General features: G+C 37.1%; 1 protein-coding gene across 3 annotated transcripts in view; it reads left to right on the forward strand.

Annotated features, from left to right (window-relative positions):
• The window catches only part of LOC112624660 (zinc finger protein 595), a 36,156-nt gene extending 20,772 nt beyond the window's left edge, over positions 1-15,384 (forward strand). For 2 of the 3 annotated variants that reach the window (XM_025385496.1, XM_025385497.1), the window contains one exon: positions 12,897-15,379. In XM_025385496.1, the coding sequence (XP_025241281.1) occupies positions 12,897-14,617 (1,721 nt within the window). In that variant the 3' untranslated portion in view covers positions 14,618-15,379. Of the gene's footprint in view, positions 1-12,896 lie in introns of all 3 variants that reach the window. The other variant, XM_025385495.1, reaches the window with a different exon arrangement.
• The last annotated feature ends 3,827 nt before the right edge of the window (positions 15,385-19,211 follow it).

Genomic DNA, 19,211 nt, shown 5'->3' on the forward strand with positions numbered 1-19,211 from the left:
TAGTTTTTTTGTATTTTTAGTAGAGACGGGGTTTCACCATGTTAGCCAGGATAGTCTCGATCTCCTGACCTCGTGATCCACCCGCCTCGGCCTCCCAAAGTGCTGGGATTACAGGCTTGAGCCACCGCGCCCGGCCGCTGTAAGCTTTTTTTATAGGGCACAAAGGATTGGAGAGACCATAGTTAAAACTACCAAGATTCACTAACCCACCTCCTCTTTTCCCTCACTTTGTTTTGTCCTATATATTTTTTCCCTTTCTTTTACTGAATTGTACCCAACATTAATAATCTGGTAAAAATAGGTAAAGTGTTTTTGTTAAGCTCTGTGAGTGGTTTTATCAAATCCTTTAATTGAGGGAGGGAGTTATGGAAGCCCAGGATTTATAGGCAGTTGCTCTGAAGTATAGATGGGTCCCTGGGGCTTGTGACTGGCATGTGGAGTGGAAGCAGTATTGTGGGACTGAGCCGTGAGCCGGTGGGGTCTATACTGACCCTGGTGTTGTCAGAATTGAGTTGTTGGACACCCATTTGGTGATGGAAGATTGGTTGGTGTTCAGCAAACTCCATATATTTGGTGTTAGAATAAAGATATCAGATCGGGTGCGGTGATTCACGCCTGTAGTCCTAACACTTTGGGAGGCCACAGAGGGCAGATCGCTTGAGCTCAGGGGTTCAACACCAGCCTGGGCAATATGGTGGAATCTTATGTCTACCAAAAATTTTTTTAAAAATTAGCTTGGCAAGGTGGTGCACACCTGTAGTCCCAGCTGGGGCTGAGGCAGGAGGATCACTTGAAGACTGGAATGTTGAGGCTCGCCAGATTTATGATGTATCCTGGAGAATGTTCCATGTGTGTTTGAGAAGAATATAAGTATACTGTTGGGTGAAAGGTTATCTATATATGTCTTTTAGGTGTAGTTCTTTAGTGCTATGCAAGTACATTATTTTCTTTCTGTCTGAATGATGTGTTGTATTAAGTAGGGCAATAAAGTCCCCTAGTATTATCATATTTGTCTGTTTTTCTGCATCTGTTAATATATTTTCATATTTTTGAAACAGGTCTCAGTTAATTTAGAAAGTTTATTTTGCCAAGGTCAAGGACACGCACACCTGTGACAGGAAGTCCTGGAGACATGTGCCCCAGGTGGTCGGGGAACAACTTAATTTTATACATTTTAAGGAGACATAAGACAGCAGACAATACACGTAAGAAGTACATTGATTCAGTCTGGAAAGGTGGGACAACTTGAAGCAAAGGTGGGAAGACTCGAAGTGAGGAGGGGGCTTCCAGGTCGTAGGTAGATAAGAGACAAATGATTATATTCTTTTGAGTTTCTGATTAGCCTCTCCAAAGGAGGCAGTCAGATACACATCTGTGTCAGTGGCAGAGAGGTGAGTGAATAGAATGGGAGGTAGGTTGGCACTAAGCGGTTCCCAGCTTGACTTTTCCCTTTAGCTTAGTGATTTGGAGGCCCCAAAATTTATTTTCCTTTTACAATATATTTATGTGCTCCTATATTGGGTATGTATATATTTTTAATTGTTATATTATTTTGACAAATTAGCCTTTTATTACCATATAGTAAAGTTCTTTTTGTAGTGACAGATTTTTTTTTTCCTAAAAATCTCTTTTGTCTGAGAGTCTGAAAGATACACTCTTTTAGTTATTATTGACATGGAATATTCTTTTTCATCCTTGAACCATTAATGTATGTGTGTCCTTAACTCTAAGTCTCTTGTGTGCAGCATATTGTTGATTTTATTTATCTATTCAGACATTTTGTGAATGCTTTATTTTTTGCTTCAATAACAATATCCTAGAGTTGGTAGTTTATAAAGAATAAAAGTTTGCTTAGCACACAATCCTGGATGCCAAGAAGTCCAAGAGCATGCCATTCCCATCTGATGAGAATCAGACTTCCACATCACAACATGACTAAAGGCTTGAGGATGACAGAATGTGTGTGCACCAGAGCTCACTTTGATAATAGACCCACTCTCATGATGACTAACCCACTGTGGAAATACTGATACCAATCCTTTCATGAGAGTAGAGCGCTCGTGACCTAATAACTTCTTAAGGGCCTCATTCTCACAATGGCAGTTAAATTTTAACATGAAGTTTGGAGAGGACTCTCAAACCATAGCAATGTGTTTTCATTGGATAATTAAATCTTTATATATTTAAAAGAATTACTGATTGGTAAGAACTTATTACTGCCATTTTGTTCGTTGTTTTCTGACCATTTAGTAGTTTCTGTTTTGTAATTGTTACATGCTGTCTTCCCCTGTATTTTCTTGAGTTTTGTTTTGTTTTCGTTGTTGGATGCTTTCATTCTTTTTCTTTTGTATGTATCTACTACAGTGTTGTTTTTTGTTTTTTGTTTTTTAATTTCCAAGAGACTTACATAAAATATCTCATAGTTATAAAGTCTAGTTTAAGATAACAATTTAACTTTCTGTTTTATACAGATAGGGTCTTGCTTTATCCCGGGCTGTAGTGCAATGGTGCATTCACAGCTCAGTGCAGCCTTCACCTCCCCAGGCTCAAGCAATTCTCCCATCACAGCCTCCTGAGTAGCTAGGATTACAAGTACATGCCCCCATGTCCGGCTAATTTTGTCAGTATTTTTTGTAGAGACAGGGTTTTGCCATGTTGCTTAGGCTGGTCTTAAACTTCTAGGCTCAAACGATTCACCTACTTTGGCTTCCCAAAGTGCTGGGATTACCAGCATGAGCCATCAGACCCAGCCACTTGTTTTAAGTAAATAGCTTTCTGAAATCTGTATTTTATTTTATGTATTTATTTTAGAGACAGGGTCCTGCTATATAGAGCCAGGCTGGTTTTGACCTCCTGGCCACAAGCAAGAGTTAACTTCTGTATGTAGAAAAACCAAACAGTTGTACTCCCTACAACACATTATTTATGTCATACAATTTTTTATATTGTATACCCATTAACAAATTATCAAGGTTATGTATTTTAATACTTTTTTTGTAACTTAGTACCAGAGTTAAAAGTGACTTATGTACCATAATTACAGTTCTATAGCTGTCTACATTTGACTATATGTATATATATTTTCCGGTAAGATTTATACTTTTATATGTTTTCTTGTTGTAAATTAGGAGTCCATTACAACCTGAAAAATTCTTTTTTTTTTTTTTTTTTTTTTGAGACGGAGTCTCGCTCTGTCGCCCGGGTTGGAGTGCAGTGGCCGGATCTCAGCTCACTGCAAGCTCCGCCTCCCAGGTTCACGCCATTCTCCTGCCTCAGCCTCCCGAGCAGCTGGGACTACAGGCGCCCGCCACCTCGCCCGGCTAGTTTTTGTATTTTTTAGTAGAGACGGGGTTTCACCGTGTTAGCCAGGATGGTCTCGATCTCTTGACCTCGTGATCCGCCCGTCTCGGCCTCCCAAAGTGCTGGGATTACAGGCTTGAGCCACCGCGCCCGGCCTGAAAAATTCTTATTAGGGTTTCCTGTAAGGTCAAATGATTACACATTTCCTCAACTTATTTGTTTAATCTGAGAATATCTTGATTGCTATTTCATTTCTAAAGAACAGTTTTGTCAGGTATAGTCTTCTTCATTGTCAAAGTTTTTTCTTTTTCTCTCTCCATCTTCACTTTAAATATATGATCTCACACCTGTCTGGCTTGCATGGTTTCTGCTGAGCAATCTGCTGATAACCTTATAGGGTTCCCTTGTATGAGAAAAATTTCTTTTCTTTTAAGAATTTCTCTTTGTCTTTGAATTTTGGCAGTTTAATTATGTGTTCTGGGCAATTTTTATTAGTTCCTTTTGCTATAGACATTTTAAGCTTCATAAAACTGAATGTATTCCTTCTAAGATTGGAAAAATTTAAGACATATATTTAAACAAATTTTTAAGATTTTTCTCTCTTTACCCTGAACATGCTAAAATATGTACATTTTTACAGTTTATTATGCAGTATGTGGCCCAAATGCTTTATTCACTCTTTCATTCTTTTTTTTTAATTAGGAACTTTCAAATGACTTAATTTTAACTTTGCTGATTTTTTTTTCTGTATAGCTATCTGTCTGCCGTTAAAAACTTTTTGTTATGTTTTGCGTTCTTCAGCTCCAGCATATCCATTTGGTTTTCTTTCTTTGCTATAATTGTAATTTTGTTCATGCATTCTTTCAAAAAAAAAAATTAGTGTTTTTTTCATCTCATTGAGATTCTTTAAGATAATTATTTTGAATTCTTAGCCATTTTTTAGATCTGTGTTTTGTTGTAAGTGGTTACTGGAAAATTTTCAGTTTCTTTTGGTGGTGGTATGTTTACCTGATCCTTTATTATCCATGAAGCCTTGTTTTGAAGTCCTTGCATCTGAAGGAGCAAATACCTTTTTCAGTCATTATAGACTTGTTGGGAGGTAAATACTTCTGTTTGATCTCTGGGCTGATGATATTTCCACTGAGATTGCAATTAAATCCTTTGGAGCCGGGCACATAACTACTACTGTGTCTGCAGTGAAGTTCATGTTTGGCAGACCTGTTATCAGGCCATCAGATTCTATTTTCTGGGAAGACTAGACTTTCTTCAGGAACTTTATCAATATGACCGGCACTGAGAAAAAAAAATCTCCAGTTATATATGCAGATGAGGGTGCTGATACAATAAATGTGAGCAGGTGTGGCTCCTGATGTGTGGTTCTTGCTGGATGTTTCAAAATGCTCTAACCTGGTCATTGGACAGGTTCCTAGATGAGTAGTACTGACCCTTGAACACAGCTGAGAGGGTGTGAAACTCATTCTTAGGGCTGCTTCAGGATACATAGCTGAAACCAAAGTCTTGGGGTTTGTTTCTGGGCTCATGGCATTTCTCCCTCTAGATTCCTGGGTGGGCAGTACTTCTCCCAGACTCTAGGTGACAGAGACTGGAGCTGGGTTATAGGGCTGTTTCCCGATTCACAGTGGCACATACAGGTGTCTTTTTTGGCAGGTCCCAGGTTAGGAAAAACTGCTCCTGGACTTTGGTTGCATGGACTTGGAGCCAGGTTATAGTGCCACATCAGGATCCATCATCAAATAAATACTGGCAAACCTACATCCAAGGGCCCAAATGGAAGTTTCTCTCTGTGGGTCCCTGTGTGTTTGGGATTTCTTCCACACCATGACTGACTTGTGCAAGGGGAGGATTTTAGGCTAATTCAGAGATCACAGATAGCACCAACAGACTTTTCACCTGAGACACAGGACATTATGAATTCTTCTAGGTGTCTTGGCAAATGGTACTAGTGGCAGAAACAAAACCAAATGTTCTACAGCTAATTCTACAATGAGAATTGGACGTATTTTTTATTCTGTAGCTTGGACTATGATGGGCAAGCATACCCATGCCACTCAAGGGCATGCCCTCTCAATACAACCTTCCTCAGTCTTGGGTTCTTCTGTTTTTATGACACATCTATATTACATTCAATATTTTATAGGTAAAAATTTTCTATTTTTTTCAACTCCATTTTACTGGGGAATTTTTTTCATGTAGGTTCTCCTCAATTATTTATTTATTTATTTATTCATTTATTTATTTATTTATTTTTTGAGGCGGAGTCTCCCTCTGTTTACCCAGGCTGGAGTGCAGTGGCACCATCTCACTGCACTATCTGCCTCCCAAGTTCGCGTCATTCTCCTGCCTCAGCCCCCTGAGTAGCTGGGACTACAGGTGACCTCAGATGATCCACTTGCCTCGGCCTCCCAAAGTGCTGGGATTACAGGCATGAGCCACCACCCCCGGCCAACACTTTCAAGTATATGGTCTAGTGGTGTTAAGTACATTTACTTTATTTTGCAATGGATCTCTATGAATTTTACCTTACAGAAGTAAAATTTAATACCCTATAAACAATAAGCTGCCCTTTTTTTCTCTCTTCAGCTCCTGAAGAACACCATTTTACTTACTCTCTATGATTTTATAATTCTCAGTGTAATTTACATAATGTCTGTTTCTGTTTGACTCTCATTTTATTTAAGGTAATGTTCTAAGCTTTCGTAAGATGTGTCAGAATATCTTTCTGTTTTAAAATGAAATGATATTTAATTGTGTGTATATGTCACATTTTAAAAATCTGATACTGATCTCTAAAGGGACATTTGTGTTGTTTCCAGGAATTGTCTTTTGTAAATAACAATGAATGAACGTGCATGTGTAAATATCTATTTAAAGTCCTGCTTTATCATGTGGATAACTAATATTTCTAGTACCATTTATTGAAAAGACTGTCTTTTTCCAGCTGTGTGTTCTGGACATCTTTGTTAAAAATCACTGGGCTGTAGGTTCATGAATTTGTTACTAGGCTCACTGGATACTTTGATCTCTCTGTTTTTATGCCAATATTTTGCTGTCTTGCTTATTATAGCTTTATAGTATATTTTGGAGTCAGGTAATGCAGTATCTCCAGCTTTGGTTTTGTTGTTGTTGTTTGTTTTGCTCAGGATTACTTTGGCTATTTGGGGGTCTTTGGTTGTTCCCTATAAATTTTAAGCTAGTTTTTTTTTTTTCATTTCTTTGAAAAAAGCCATTGGTATTTTGATAGAGATTTTATTGATCCTGTAGGTCACCTTGGGTAGTATAGCCACATTTTTAATATTATTTCAATTCATGAGCAAAAAAATATTTTTTCAAATTTTCATGTCTTTTTCAGTTTCTTACCAGTGTTTTATAATTTTCAGTTTAGAGTGTTCACCTTTTTAATTAAGTTTGCTGCTAAACATCTTTATTTTTTAGCGTGGATGGTGTGGATACAGAAGCAGCATTGGGCAAAATTGAATGTGTCTTTTTTTTTTTGAGACAGAGTTTAACTCTTGTTGCCCAGGCTGGAGTGCAATGGCGTGATCTCAGCTCACTGCAACCACCACGTCCCAGGTTCAAGCAGTTCTCCTGCCTCAGCCTCCGGAGTAGCTGGGATTACAGGCGTACACCACCCAGCTAATTTTGTATTTTTAGTAAAGATGGGGTTTCTCCATGTTTAGGCTGGTCTCGAACTCCTGACCCCAGGTGATCCGCCCGCCTCAGCCCCCCATAGTGCTGGGATTACAGGCGTGAGCCACCGCACCCAGCCTGGACATGTCTTTGTGACTTAAAAAACTCAACGAATTAGATATAGATGGTATATACCTCAACACAATAAAGGCCATATGTGACAAGTCAATGGCTCATATCATACTGGACAGGAAAGGGAAAACTTTATTTTTCATTTTGTTATTTTTGTCGTGCGCATCTGTGTAAAGAGACCCCCAAAGGGCTTTGTGTGAGCAATAAAGCTTTTTAATCACCTGGGTGCAGGCGGGCTGAGTCCGAAAAGAGAGTCAGCAAAGGGAGATAGGGGTGGGGCAATTTTATAGGTTTGGGTAGTAATGGAAAATTACAGTCAAAGGGGTTGTTTTCTGGTGGGTAGGGACGGGGTCACAAGGTGCTCTGTGGGGGAGTTTCTGAGCCAGGAGAAGGAATTTCTCCAGGTAGTGTCATCACTTAAGGCAGGAACTAGCCATTTTTACTTCTTTTGTGATTTCTTCAGTTGCCTCAGGCCATCTGGATGTATATGTGCAGGCTTGGGCTCAGAGGCCTGACAATTTTACTTTTAAGTTCTGGGATACATGTGCAGAACGTGCAGGTTTGTTATGTAAGTATACATTTGCCATGGTGGTTTGCTGCACCTATCAACCCATCATCTAGGTTTTAAGCCCTGCACTTATTAGGTATTTGTCCTAATGCTCTCCCTCCTGTTGCCCCCCACCCCTCAACAGGCCGCTGTGTGTGATGTTCCCTCCCTGTGTCCATATGTTCTCATTGTTCAGCTCCCACTTATGAATGAGAACATGTGGTGGTTGATTTTCTGTTCCTGTGTTTGTTTGCTGAGAATGATGGTTTCCAGCTTCATGCATGTCCCTGCAAAGGACGTGAACTCATTCTTTTTTATGGCTGCAAGAGCAGAAAACTTAGGGTGTTTTCATTTTATATTATAATTGCATATGACAATATTTCACTGTGTACACTAAGTGTGGAGCACAAATCAAATATAGGTCAGTGATGTGCCTGTTTCCACTATAAGAGTCTCTGTTTATCTGTATGCATATTGTTCCTTATTATGAGTTGTATACTTGTTCTGTTTGTATACAATGGTGATTTTACCCTGCCTAGGTGAGTAGTCATTGAAATTCTTCTACTTTTACCCTCCATTTATTTATAAATCTATGTTTTTCTGTGTGTCAGAGAAACGCTTTTGTGATTTGAAGATAATTTCAAAAACCGTCTTACCACTGTATCTGTTTTAGATATTATTTTTGATTGTCAACACATAAACTTTACAGTCTTAAATATTTTTTTAATATTCAGCTTAGTCATATTAATTATATTGATATTGTTACTCACTATATCTTTAGCACATGTTTATCTTGCAAAGCTAACACTTAGTACTCATTAAACAACTAACTACCTTTTCTGTTTTCTGGCCCTTTACAAAAATAATTCTGTTTTCTGTTTTCTCTTTTAGAGTCAAACTGCTTTAGGTATCTCATGTGAGTTGATTCATACAGTTTCTCTTCATGGTTGACTTCATGTTGCACAATGTCATCAAGATTTATCTTTCTTATACTTGTTATTGTAGCAGGACGAGCCACAGACAAAACCTCTCAGATTCGGAGTTGTAAAAGGAAGGGCTTTATTCAGCTGGGAGCATCGGCAAGCTACTGCCTTAAAATCCGAGCTCCCCGAGTGCACAATTTCTGCCCCTTTTAAGGGCTCACAACACTAAAGATTTTACTTAAAAGGGTCGTGATTGATTTGAGTAAGCAGGGTATACGTGGCAGGGGCTGCATGCACCAGTGGTCAGAGAGAAACAGCAGGGCAGGGAGTTTCACAATGTTCTTCTATACAACGTCTGAAATCTATGAATAACATCCGTTTCTAAGTTATGAGTTGATTTTTTAACTACTGGGTTTAGGCCAGGCAGGCCCAGGCCTGATTTTGGGTCTGGCGCCAGGCTGCCTGTCTTTGGTTTTACTTCCTTGTTTTTTCTTAAAACATATACTGAGTATAAAACAATATGAGAAGGGTCTCTCTCTTTCCTCATTATGATACTTTTTGCTTTTTACAAGCTGGAGTGATATTGTAATATTTTTTATTTATTTATTTGGTGAGAGAAATTTGCATTGCTTTCATTTATTTGCTTTCAGTAACAATGCTACAATAATTATGAGGGTAGAAATTACTCTTCATGTGACCGTATGTGTGTGAGTGTGTATTTTTGCTGGATTTTTTATTTTATTGATCTAGCTGTTCACCTGTATACCCATACCAGATTTTTTTAGTTCTTTAACTTTGTATATGTTTTGATATCATGAACTGTGGTGCATTTGTTTCTCTTTTTGAAGATTGTGGGGTGCTTCATTGTCCCTTGAAATTCCCTATAATTTGGGGGTTGCTGTATCTGTTTCTGCAAAAATTTAATTAAAAATTTGACAGGTTGCATTTAATCTGTAGATTACATCGAACAGTCTAGATATCTCATATTATTTGAAACTTTGAACAAGAGCGTGCTAAAGTTTATGTTGTTTAATTTCTATAAATGTCCTTTTGTGTGTGTGTATGTGTGTGTGATGGAGTTTCATTCTTGTTGCCCAGGCTGGAGTGCAACGGTGTGATCTTCAGCTCACCACAACCTCTGCCTCCCAGGTTCAAGTAATTCTCCTGCCTCAGCCTCCTGAGTAGCTGGGATTACAGGCATGCACCACCACACCTGGCTAATTTTGTATTCTTAGTAGAGATGGGGTTTCTCCATGTTGGTCTGGCTAGTCTCAAACTCCTGACCTCAAGTGGTCCGCTTGCCTTGGCCTCCCAAAGTGCTTGGATTATAGGCATGAGTTACCACGCCCAGCCAGTTTTCTTTTTTTAATTAGTTTCTACTCTCATTCCAGTTTGGTCATTAAAAGTAAGCTATAAAGTTTCTATTTTAAAAAATTTGTTAAGACTTTTTGGTAGCCTAACAGGTGGTCTATCAAGGATAATATTTTATGAGCTATTCAGAAGGGTATGTATTCTGCTTTTGTTTAAGAGTGTTCTCTACAATTCTATTAGACATAATTGTTTTATACTGCTTTGAAGTCTTCTATTTCCTTATGAGTATTCTTTTCTGATTACTCATTACAGAAGTTGAGGTATTACTATATTGCTCTCTATGTCTTGCGTTACTTCTGTCAGTATTTGCTTTATGTATTTGGAACCCTAATGTAAGACACAAATATATGTATATACACACATTTTTCAGGGGTTCCTAGTAAATGAACATTTCTAATATAATGTTCTTCTTTGTCTCTTATGAGCTTTTAGTTAAAATAAGTTTTATGAAATAGGATAGTTTTTTACTTTAGATATACTTTGGGTAATATAATTTTGACCTCTTCAATTTGGTTCTTTGCATAAAGTTTTTTCTTTCCTCTTGCCTTTTTCATTAGATCTCAAGTGACTCTTGTAGAAAAGCAAGTTGTGGCCAGGCGCGGTGGCTCACACCTGTAATCCCAGCACATTGGGAGGCCGAGGCAGGCGGATCACGAAGTCAGGAGATCGAGACCATCCTGGCTAACACGGTGAAACCCCGTCTCTACTAAAAATACAAAAACAAAATTAGCTGGGTGTGGTGGCAGGTGCCTGTAGTCCCAGCTACTCAGGAGGCGGAGGCGGGAGAATGGCATAAACCCGGCAGGGGGAGCTTGCAGTGAGCCAAGGTCATGCCACTGCACTCCAGCCTGGTTGACAGAGTGAGACTCTGTCTCAAAACAAAAAAAAAGAAAGAAAGAAAGAAAGTTGTATCTTGTTTTTTGATTTCTTAAATAAATTTATTTGGTGCATGTATTTCCAATGCAAAGCTTACTCATAAATATTTAAATAATTTACTGAAATGGAAAGGCTTATTCATGTTATTTTATTGTTTTGATTATTGTATTTTTGTCTCTTATTTTCTTTTTCTGTCTTTTTGCATCCTTTTGACTTTTGTATTGATAGATTTTTACTTCTTATTTTTTTATGTATCTGTACAGGTACTTTGTGGTATCTTGGAAATTACATAAAATTTCTTAAAGTTAAAATAATATATTTTAAACTGGTAATTTCAGTTGCTTTTGAAAATTTTTCCTCATTACATCTGCCCTCGACTCTGTTATTAATGTCACTAATTATATTTTTATGTTGTATTTTTATTAACAGATTATGATGAAAAGTTTATGATCATTTTTATGGTCTTTAAAATTTTAGAGAATAATTAAAATGTTTTCTGCACTATCATGATAATGGTACAGAACCTTACATTTGTATATGTTCATGTCTTTCCCAAAAAGTTATTTATTTTCATATGTTTTGTTTTCTTGCATCATGCTATTTTCAGTGGAAGATGCTTTCTTCAGCATTTCTTTTATCTTGCACTTTTATCTTGCAGCTCCTAAGATTCTCTGTCTTTGACTTCTGAAAACTTTGCTTATATATGTGCCTTTTTATAAATCTGTGTGTATGTATCCTAGTTGAAGTTCATTGAGCTTCTTCATTTTTTACATCCTTCTTTTACTTTTGGAAATTTCTCATTACTTTTGTATTTTTCACCTCCGTAATTTTTTTTTTTTATATTTTAACATTTTCATCGATATTCTCATTTGTCTTCTTGTATTTTAGTTGTATGTGTTCCCCTTTAGCTCATTGAGGATTATTCAGGTTAAATTTTTAAAATTTCTGCATCTTCATTGTTTTATGGTCGTTTTCTGAAAAGTTTTAAATCTTTTAATTGGGCCATGTTGCCCTGATATTTTGTATATATTGTAACATTTGTTTGTTATTTGAACATTAACAAAAAGGTATTTGTCACAATCATTTCAGTGTTGCTTTGTCCTGACATGGTCTGAAACCAATTGTCTTTGACAGAGATAATGGGAGCCTCTCATACATGTTCTAAGGATGTGTCTTGTCTGGAATTTTGTGTTTGTTTTTCAGTTAAAAGGGATTGTTCATGTTTCTTCTTATGGTCTCTAATCACTCTTCTACCTATTCCCTGTATTTAACACTGCAGCCTGCTCCTGAAACATTTGCATTTGGTCTTAGCTGACCCATAGCACCATTTCTCTCAGCTCTCTGTGTTGTTGGAGACAGAAACCAGATTTTGTAAAGACCCCAAAAAGCCAGAAGTAAGGATATGTGTATCATTATTTTTCTTCTTTTTTTTTTTTTTTTTTTTTTTTTTTTTTTTTTTTTGAGAGGGAGTCTCGCACTGTCGCCCAGGCTGGAGTGCAGTGGCCGGATCTCAGCTCACTGCAAGCTCCGCCTCCCAGGTTTACGCCATTCTCCTGCCTCAGCCTCCCTATAGCTGGGACTACAGGCGCCCGCCACCTCGCCCGGCTATTTTTTTTGTATTTTTTTTAGTAGAGACGGGGTTTCACTGTGTTAGCCAGGATGGTCTCGATCTCCTGACCTCGTGATCCGCCCATCTCGGGCTCCCAAAGTGCTGGGATTACAGGCTTGAGCCACCGCGACCGGCCATCATTATTTTTCTTCTAAGTAAGAAGCCAGGAGTTAACACTTTACTCCTATAGGCACAATGCTATATTGGGGAGGAGGAAAGCTGTGGTGAGTAAATGTAACAAACTTTCCTTTCTGTTCCATGTGGTTCTTAGTATTGTGGTTACCTGTGGCATTGCATACAATTAACTCGTTTACAGATTTTGCACAAAGGCATTTTGGTCAGTATATTTTTGTTACATGTCTGTGAAGAAATTATGGCCTGTGATATTTTGTTATGCTATCTTACTAATGTAGTTTGTATACATTTTCTATATTGTAAAGTATATTCATATGAATCTAGTAGGATAATTTGTTATTTTTATTTCTTTCAGCTATGTGTTCTCCTTTCAGCCAAGACCTTTCACCAGTGCAGGGGATAGAAGATTCATTCCAAAAACTTGTACTGAGAAGATACGAGAAATGTGGATATGAGAATTTACAATTAAGAAAGGGCTGTAAACATGTGAATGAGTGTAAGGTGCAGAAAGGAGTTAATAGTGGAGTTTATCAATGCTTGTCAACTACCCAAAGCAAAATATTTCAATGTAATACATGTGTTAAAGTTTTTAGTAAACTTTCAAATTCAAACAAACATAAGACAAGACATACTGGAGAGAAACCCTTTAAATGTACAGAATGTGGCAGATCATTTTACATGTCACACCTAATTGAACATACAGGAATTCATGCTGGAGAGAAACCCTACAAATGTGAAAAATGCAGCAAAGCCTTGAATAGGTCGACATCACTTACTAAACATAAGAGAATTCATACTGGAGAGAAACCCTACACATGTGAAGAATGTGGGAAAGCCTTTAGACGGTCCACAGTTCTGAATGAACATAAGAAAATTCATACTGGAGAGAAACCCTACAAATGTGAAGAATGTGGCAAAGCCTTTACAAGGTCCACAACGCTGAATGAACACAAGAAAATTCATACTGGAGAGAAGCCCTACAAATGTAAAGAATGCGGCAAAACCTTTAGATGGTCCACAAGCCTGAACGAACATAAGAATATTCATACTGGAGAGAAACCCTACAAATGTGAAGAATGTGGCAAAGCCTTTAGACAGTCCAGGAGTCTGAATGAACATAAAAATATTCATACCGGAGAAAAACCCTACACATGTGAAAAATGTGGCAAAGCCTTTAACCAATCCTCAAGTCTTATTATACACAGGAGCATTCATTCTGAACAAAAACTTTACAAATGTGAAGAATGTGGCAAAGCTTTTACTTGGTCCTCATCCCTTAATAAACATAAGAGAATTCATACTGGAGAGAAACCCTACACATGTGAAGAATGTGGCAAAGCCTTTTATCGGTCCTCACACCTTGCTAAACATAAGAGAATTCATACTGGAGAGAAACCCTACCCATGTGAAGAATGTGGCAAAGCTTTCAACCAATCCTCGACCCTTATATTACACAAGAGAATTCATTCTGGACAAAAACCTTACAAATGTGAAGAATGTGGCAAAGCCTTTACACGGTCCACAACACTGAATGAACATAAGAAAATTCATACTGGTGAGAAACCCTACAAATGTGAAGAATGTGGCAGAGCTTTCATATGGTCCGCAAGCCTGAATGAACATAAGAATATTCATACTGGAGAGAAACCCTACAAATGTAAAGAATGTGGCAAAGCTTTTAACCAGTCCTCAGGCCTTATTATACACAGGAGCATTCATTCTGAACAAAAGCTTTACAAATGCGAAGAATGCGGCAAAGCCTTTACTCGGTCCACAGCCCTGAATGAACACAAGAAAATTCATTCTGGAGAGAAACCCTACAAATGTAAAGAATGTGGCAAAGCCTATAACTTATCCTCAACCCTTACTAAACATAGGAGAATTCATACCGGAGAGAAACCCTTCACATGTGAAGAATGTGGCAAAGCCTTCAATTGGTCTTCATCCCTTACTAAACATAAGATAATTCATACTGGAGAGAAATTCTACAAATGTGAACAATGTGGCAAAGCTTTTCATCGGCCCTCAACCCTTACTGTACACAAGCGAATTCATACTGGCGAGGAACATAGTTGAATGACATTTCTAGTTCTCTCTTCTAGTGTCTTTAAACAGCAAATAAATTGAAGAATATTGTTCCCATATAAACTTTTATTATTTTTCTTATTTAAAATTTTTAAAAATTTCTGTAGGTGCATAGTATGTGTATATATTTATGGCTTATTTGGGTTATTTTGATAACAGGCATATGACATGTAATTATCATATCAGTAAATGAGTTGTTCATCACAAGCATTTATTCTTTGTATTACACACAGTCCAGTAAATATACTTTATTTAGATTTTATTTTATTTTATTTTATTTTATTTTGAGACAGAGTCCTGCTCTGTCACCCAGGCTAGAGTGCAATGGTGCAATCTTGGCTCACTGCAACCTCCATCTGCCAGGTTCAAACAATTCTCCTGCCTCAGCCTCATGAGTAGCCGTGACTACAGGCACGTGCCACCATGCCTAGCTAATTTTTGTATTTTTAGTAGAGATGAGGTTTCACAATGCTGGCCAGGATGTTCTCAAACTCCTGACCTCATGATCTGCCCACCTTGGCCTCCCAAAGTGCTGGGATTACAGGCGTGAGCCATCGCACCCGGCCACTTTAATTATTTTTAAATGTACAATTTTTTTTTTTACTACAGGTCGTTTTATGATTATAATAACTATATAAGTATAATTATAATTCACACATTTATAAGTCATTAATGCTTTTTAAAAAGTTCCATATTTATCTTTGAACATGCAGTATCTCTTTCTGCAAATAAATACAGACTTTAGTTTTGATTGACATGGAGTTAAATATGTAAATGTATTGCTCTAAAGATAAAATTTAGGTGTAAGAAAATTATGGGACAAGCAGTTGTGTTTATGTGAGAGTTTGTATCTATTTTCCAAAGAAAATTGCAATATTGGAACAACGATTATTTTAATAAGGTGGATAATTTACTAGGAATCTAGAAACCTAAAACATTCTGAAATCAGATCTATATTGTATTACAGTAAAATTTAATGGACCATTGTTGAGACTGTCCCCATGCAAATTCTGTTATTTGTCTGTTACTCATGCTAGAAGCTATAATTGACTTCTTTCTTATTTTTTTTTATTTTTATGAAGTATTATGTGAGCTGGTCAGAAATTACAGTTTTATAAAATTTAGTAGTGCACACAAAATTTTTAGATGCAAGTTCACAATTTATGTATTAAGTTATATTTTAGTTAGAACATTTCATTTTGTTGCTTTAATTGGATAACCCTATATGAGCTGTTTAATTATGCCTTTCACTATTTATAATTGACATAAATGAGTTTATTGTGCCAATTTGTTCAGGTAAGTACTGGGAAAACTTTATAATTCATGGGATGTTTTGATAAATATAGTAAACATAAGAAAGTACTGGGTGTGTAATAAATGCTCCATAATTAGCCATAAATAATAATCTTTCTGGAGTGAGTTTGTAGCTCCAAGTAAGAGAATGAAAATGTATATAGTGAAGAAATGGCAGTCTGCATTTGGAGAGAACATCTGTTCCCAGGCTGCAAAACTGACTCATTCTGAATTTTAAAGAGTATCTCTGATTTTATTTTCTAATTATCTTCAGTTTGGGGATAGCTGTGTTTATTCCCAGCTATGTATGCCTCACAGCCCTTCTTCTTTGTGTTATGGCTACAGTCTTCTCACTGTTCTTTTTTTGCCATGTAATTTCATAGACTTTCTACATTCTGATTAGAAGTTTGAAATTTTTAATGTGGTAAATTGTTTTTAACTGAAGTGTTTGAGGTTATTTATAGCTTATCAATGCAATGTTTAGATCACTTAATTGAGATAAGTCATTTACTGTCCACAGGGGCATTGGTGGAACATGAAGTGAAACACCAGGACCTGGTTCTGGAATTATGGAGGCCAACTCCAGTCCCCAGTGTGGGCCCCAGCCTCTGGCACACTGATGCATGCCAAATGTACTTCTCAGACCACCGCTACTCTGATCAGGGCCCTTGCTGCTGTCACTGTTGTCATCTGTGCTTGCAGTCCTCTGGTGCCTGGAAGTTCTGTTCTCCAGGTAGCAGATGACTTTGCTCCAAGCATTCACATCTTTTTATTCCATCTGTACAGGAGTACTTTATAATTCTGAATGTCTTCTAAACATCATTTTACTTAAGATAGCTCATATAAATGGGATGTATACTCTTTGTCACTATGTTTGTGGTATATTTCACTGAATATGATGTCTTAAAGTTTTATGCTTATTGTAGCATGGGCATAATTTGCTGTTTGAAGGTACAGCCATATTCCATTGCCTACTTATGCCATATTTTATCCATTTATCAAGAAACTTAAGTAGCTATCACCTTGTGGGGGGAGGGTTGGAAAATGCTCTTAAAAATGTGTATGCAAATGTCTATTCCAGGTCCTGCTTTGCATACATAGATTCCCAGAAGTATACCTGGATGGTATAATTTCTCTTTTCTTTCTCTTCTTTTTCTTTCTGTCTCTTTTTTTTTTTTTTTTTTTTTTTGAGATTGGGTTTCACTTTGTCACCCAGGCTAGAGTGCAGTGGTGCAATAATGGCTCACTGCAGCCTTGACATCCCAGGCTCAAATGATCCTTCCACCTCAGTCACCCAAGTAGCTGGGACTACAGGCACATGCCAGCATACCTGGCTAATTTTTGTATTTTTTCGAGAGATAGGGTCTCACTGTGTTGCCCAGGCTGAACTCAAAATTCTGAGCCTAAGTAATTCTCCCACTTTAGCCTCCTAAAGTGTTGAAATTACAGGCATGAGCCACAGTTCGTTTTTAATATTTTGGAAAACCTGCATCCTACTTTTATTGAGGGCTGCATTATTCTTTTCCACCAGCAGTGCATAGAGGTTCCAAATCCTACATACTTGACAACATTGATTACTTTTTATTTGTTGAATAGTGGCCATTGCTAATGGGTGAGACTTCAAGATTTTACTTTGCATTCTTCTCATAAGTGATTTTGATTGTCTTTTCAAATTCCTCTTGGTCATTTGCATAACTACTTTTAGGAAATGTCTTTGAAGACACTGGTCCATTTAAAAAAAGTTATTCACCCTTGGTGGTGGTTATGTTTCAGAAGTCAAATGGTGAATGGCATTTGTACTCCACTTAGTGTTTCCCTTGATGTGTGGATGTGCAGAAGGTTTTGAAAGTTTGATATAGTACCTTTTCTAATTATCTTATTGCTTCTGCTTTTAATGTGATACTCCAAAAGCCATCCAAAACCAATGTTACTAAGCTTCTCCCTATATTTTCTTCTAAGTGTTCAAGAGTTATGTCTTTTTAAGTTTTATGTTTAGTGTATGTAAAATGTTTTATTTGCATTGAAGAGAAAGGTCCAAGTTCATTATCTTTCTTTTTTTTTTTTCATTCATTTAGACGTTGAGTTTTCTCACACCATTGGTTGGCGAGTCTGACCTTTTCTTCACTGTTTGGTCATAGTAACCTAGTAAAAGATTATTTGATAATATTTGCACAGGCTTATTTCGGGGTTCTTTGTTCTGTCATGTGTTTGTTTTTTTCTTTATGCCATTACCACATTGGTTTTATTTTTGTAGCTTTGGAATCTGTTTTGACATCATGAGATGTGGTATTTCTTTGTTTTTTTCTAAAGCTGTTGGCTATTCATGTTCCCTTGAGACTACACATGAATTTTAGAATTATATAAAATATCTCTGCCAAATAAGTAACATTGGAATTTTAATAAGGATGACATTGAATTTGTGCAATACTCAGAAGTATTGACAGCTTAACAATATTACATCTCCTGACGGAGAAACATGCATTTGTGTCTGTGGTGTGTTTGTGAGTGTGTGGATTGGCATCAGAGATAGTGCTGAGATGCAAGAGAAAGAGTTCAAAGTGTTTCCTTGGCCTTTCTCTGGTCTCCTGCACAACTCGTATCCACTGGTTAGCCTACCTTCAACTGGTTTATCTTCTTAGATATATCATTGTCAAGTTGGTAGGACAATAAAAATTCCTTTCCCAAGTTGAAGACATTTGTCTATTTTTGGCCCAATCTCACACCCAGAGACCCAGAAAGTTGGAAGTTAGGGAAGATAAATTCTCTGTGGTAGATTTGTAGGTTAATTTGTTTTATTGAATTGTGTTTTTATTTTCTAATTTTTTGGCATTGTGTCATTTAATCAGAACAAGACACCATGTATGTTTTATCCTTGCCTATATTTTCATGTCCATATAAAATGGAAAGAGAACAAAAGAAAGAGACATAAAAAACAAAGGAAATAATGTAAAATGAGAAGAGCGAATAAAGGAAGCAAAAAGAGGAAAATGCAAGTTTAAAAGTGCTAGAAATTAGAACTAAGAAAGCATCTGTGCTGTGTAATCACCATTTTGTTGTACAAGGCCCAAACCAACAGGTCCTCCTGAAACAGAGATATCAGACTGCAAATAACTCCTGAACATTTTCTATTTTTACGGTATTTTATTCTTTCCCTAAGTTACTTCACTTTGTTTTGTCAGCTGAAACTAAACCCAGATATATTCATTTGTATTTACACTGCTACGAAGAAATACCTGAGAATGGGTAATTTATAAAGGAAAGAGATGGCTGGGTGTGGTGTCTCACGCCTGTA

This window comes from Theropithecus gelada, chromosome 5 (assembly GCF_003255815.1).
Source record: "Theropithecus gelada isolate Dixy chromosome 5, Tgel_1.0, whole genome shotgun sequence".
NCBI classification, from domain to species: Eukaryota; Metazoa; Chordata; class Mammalia; order Primates; family Cercopithecidae; genus Theropithecus; species Theropithecus gelada.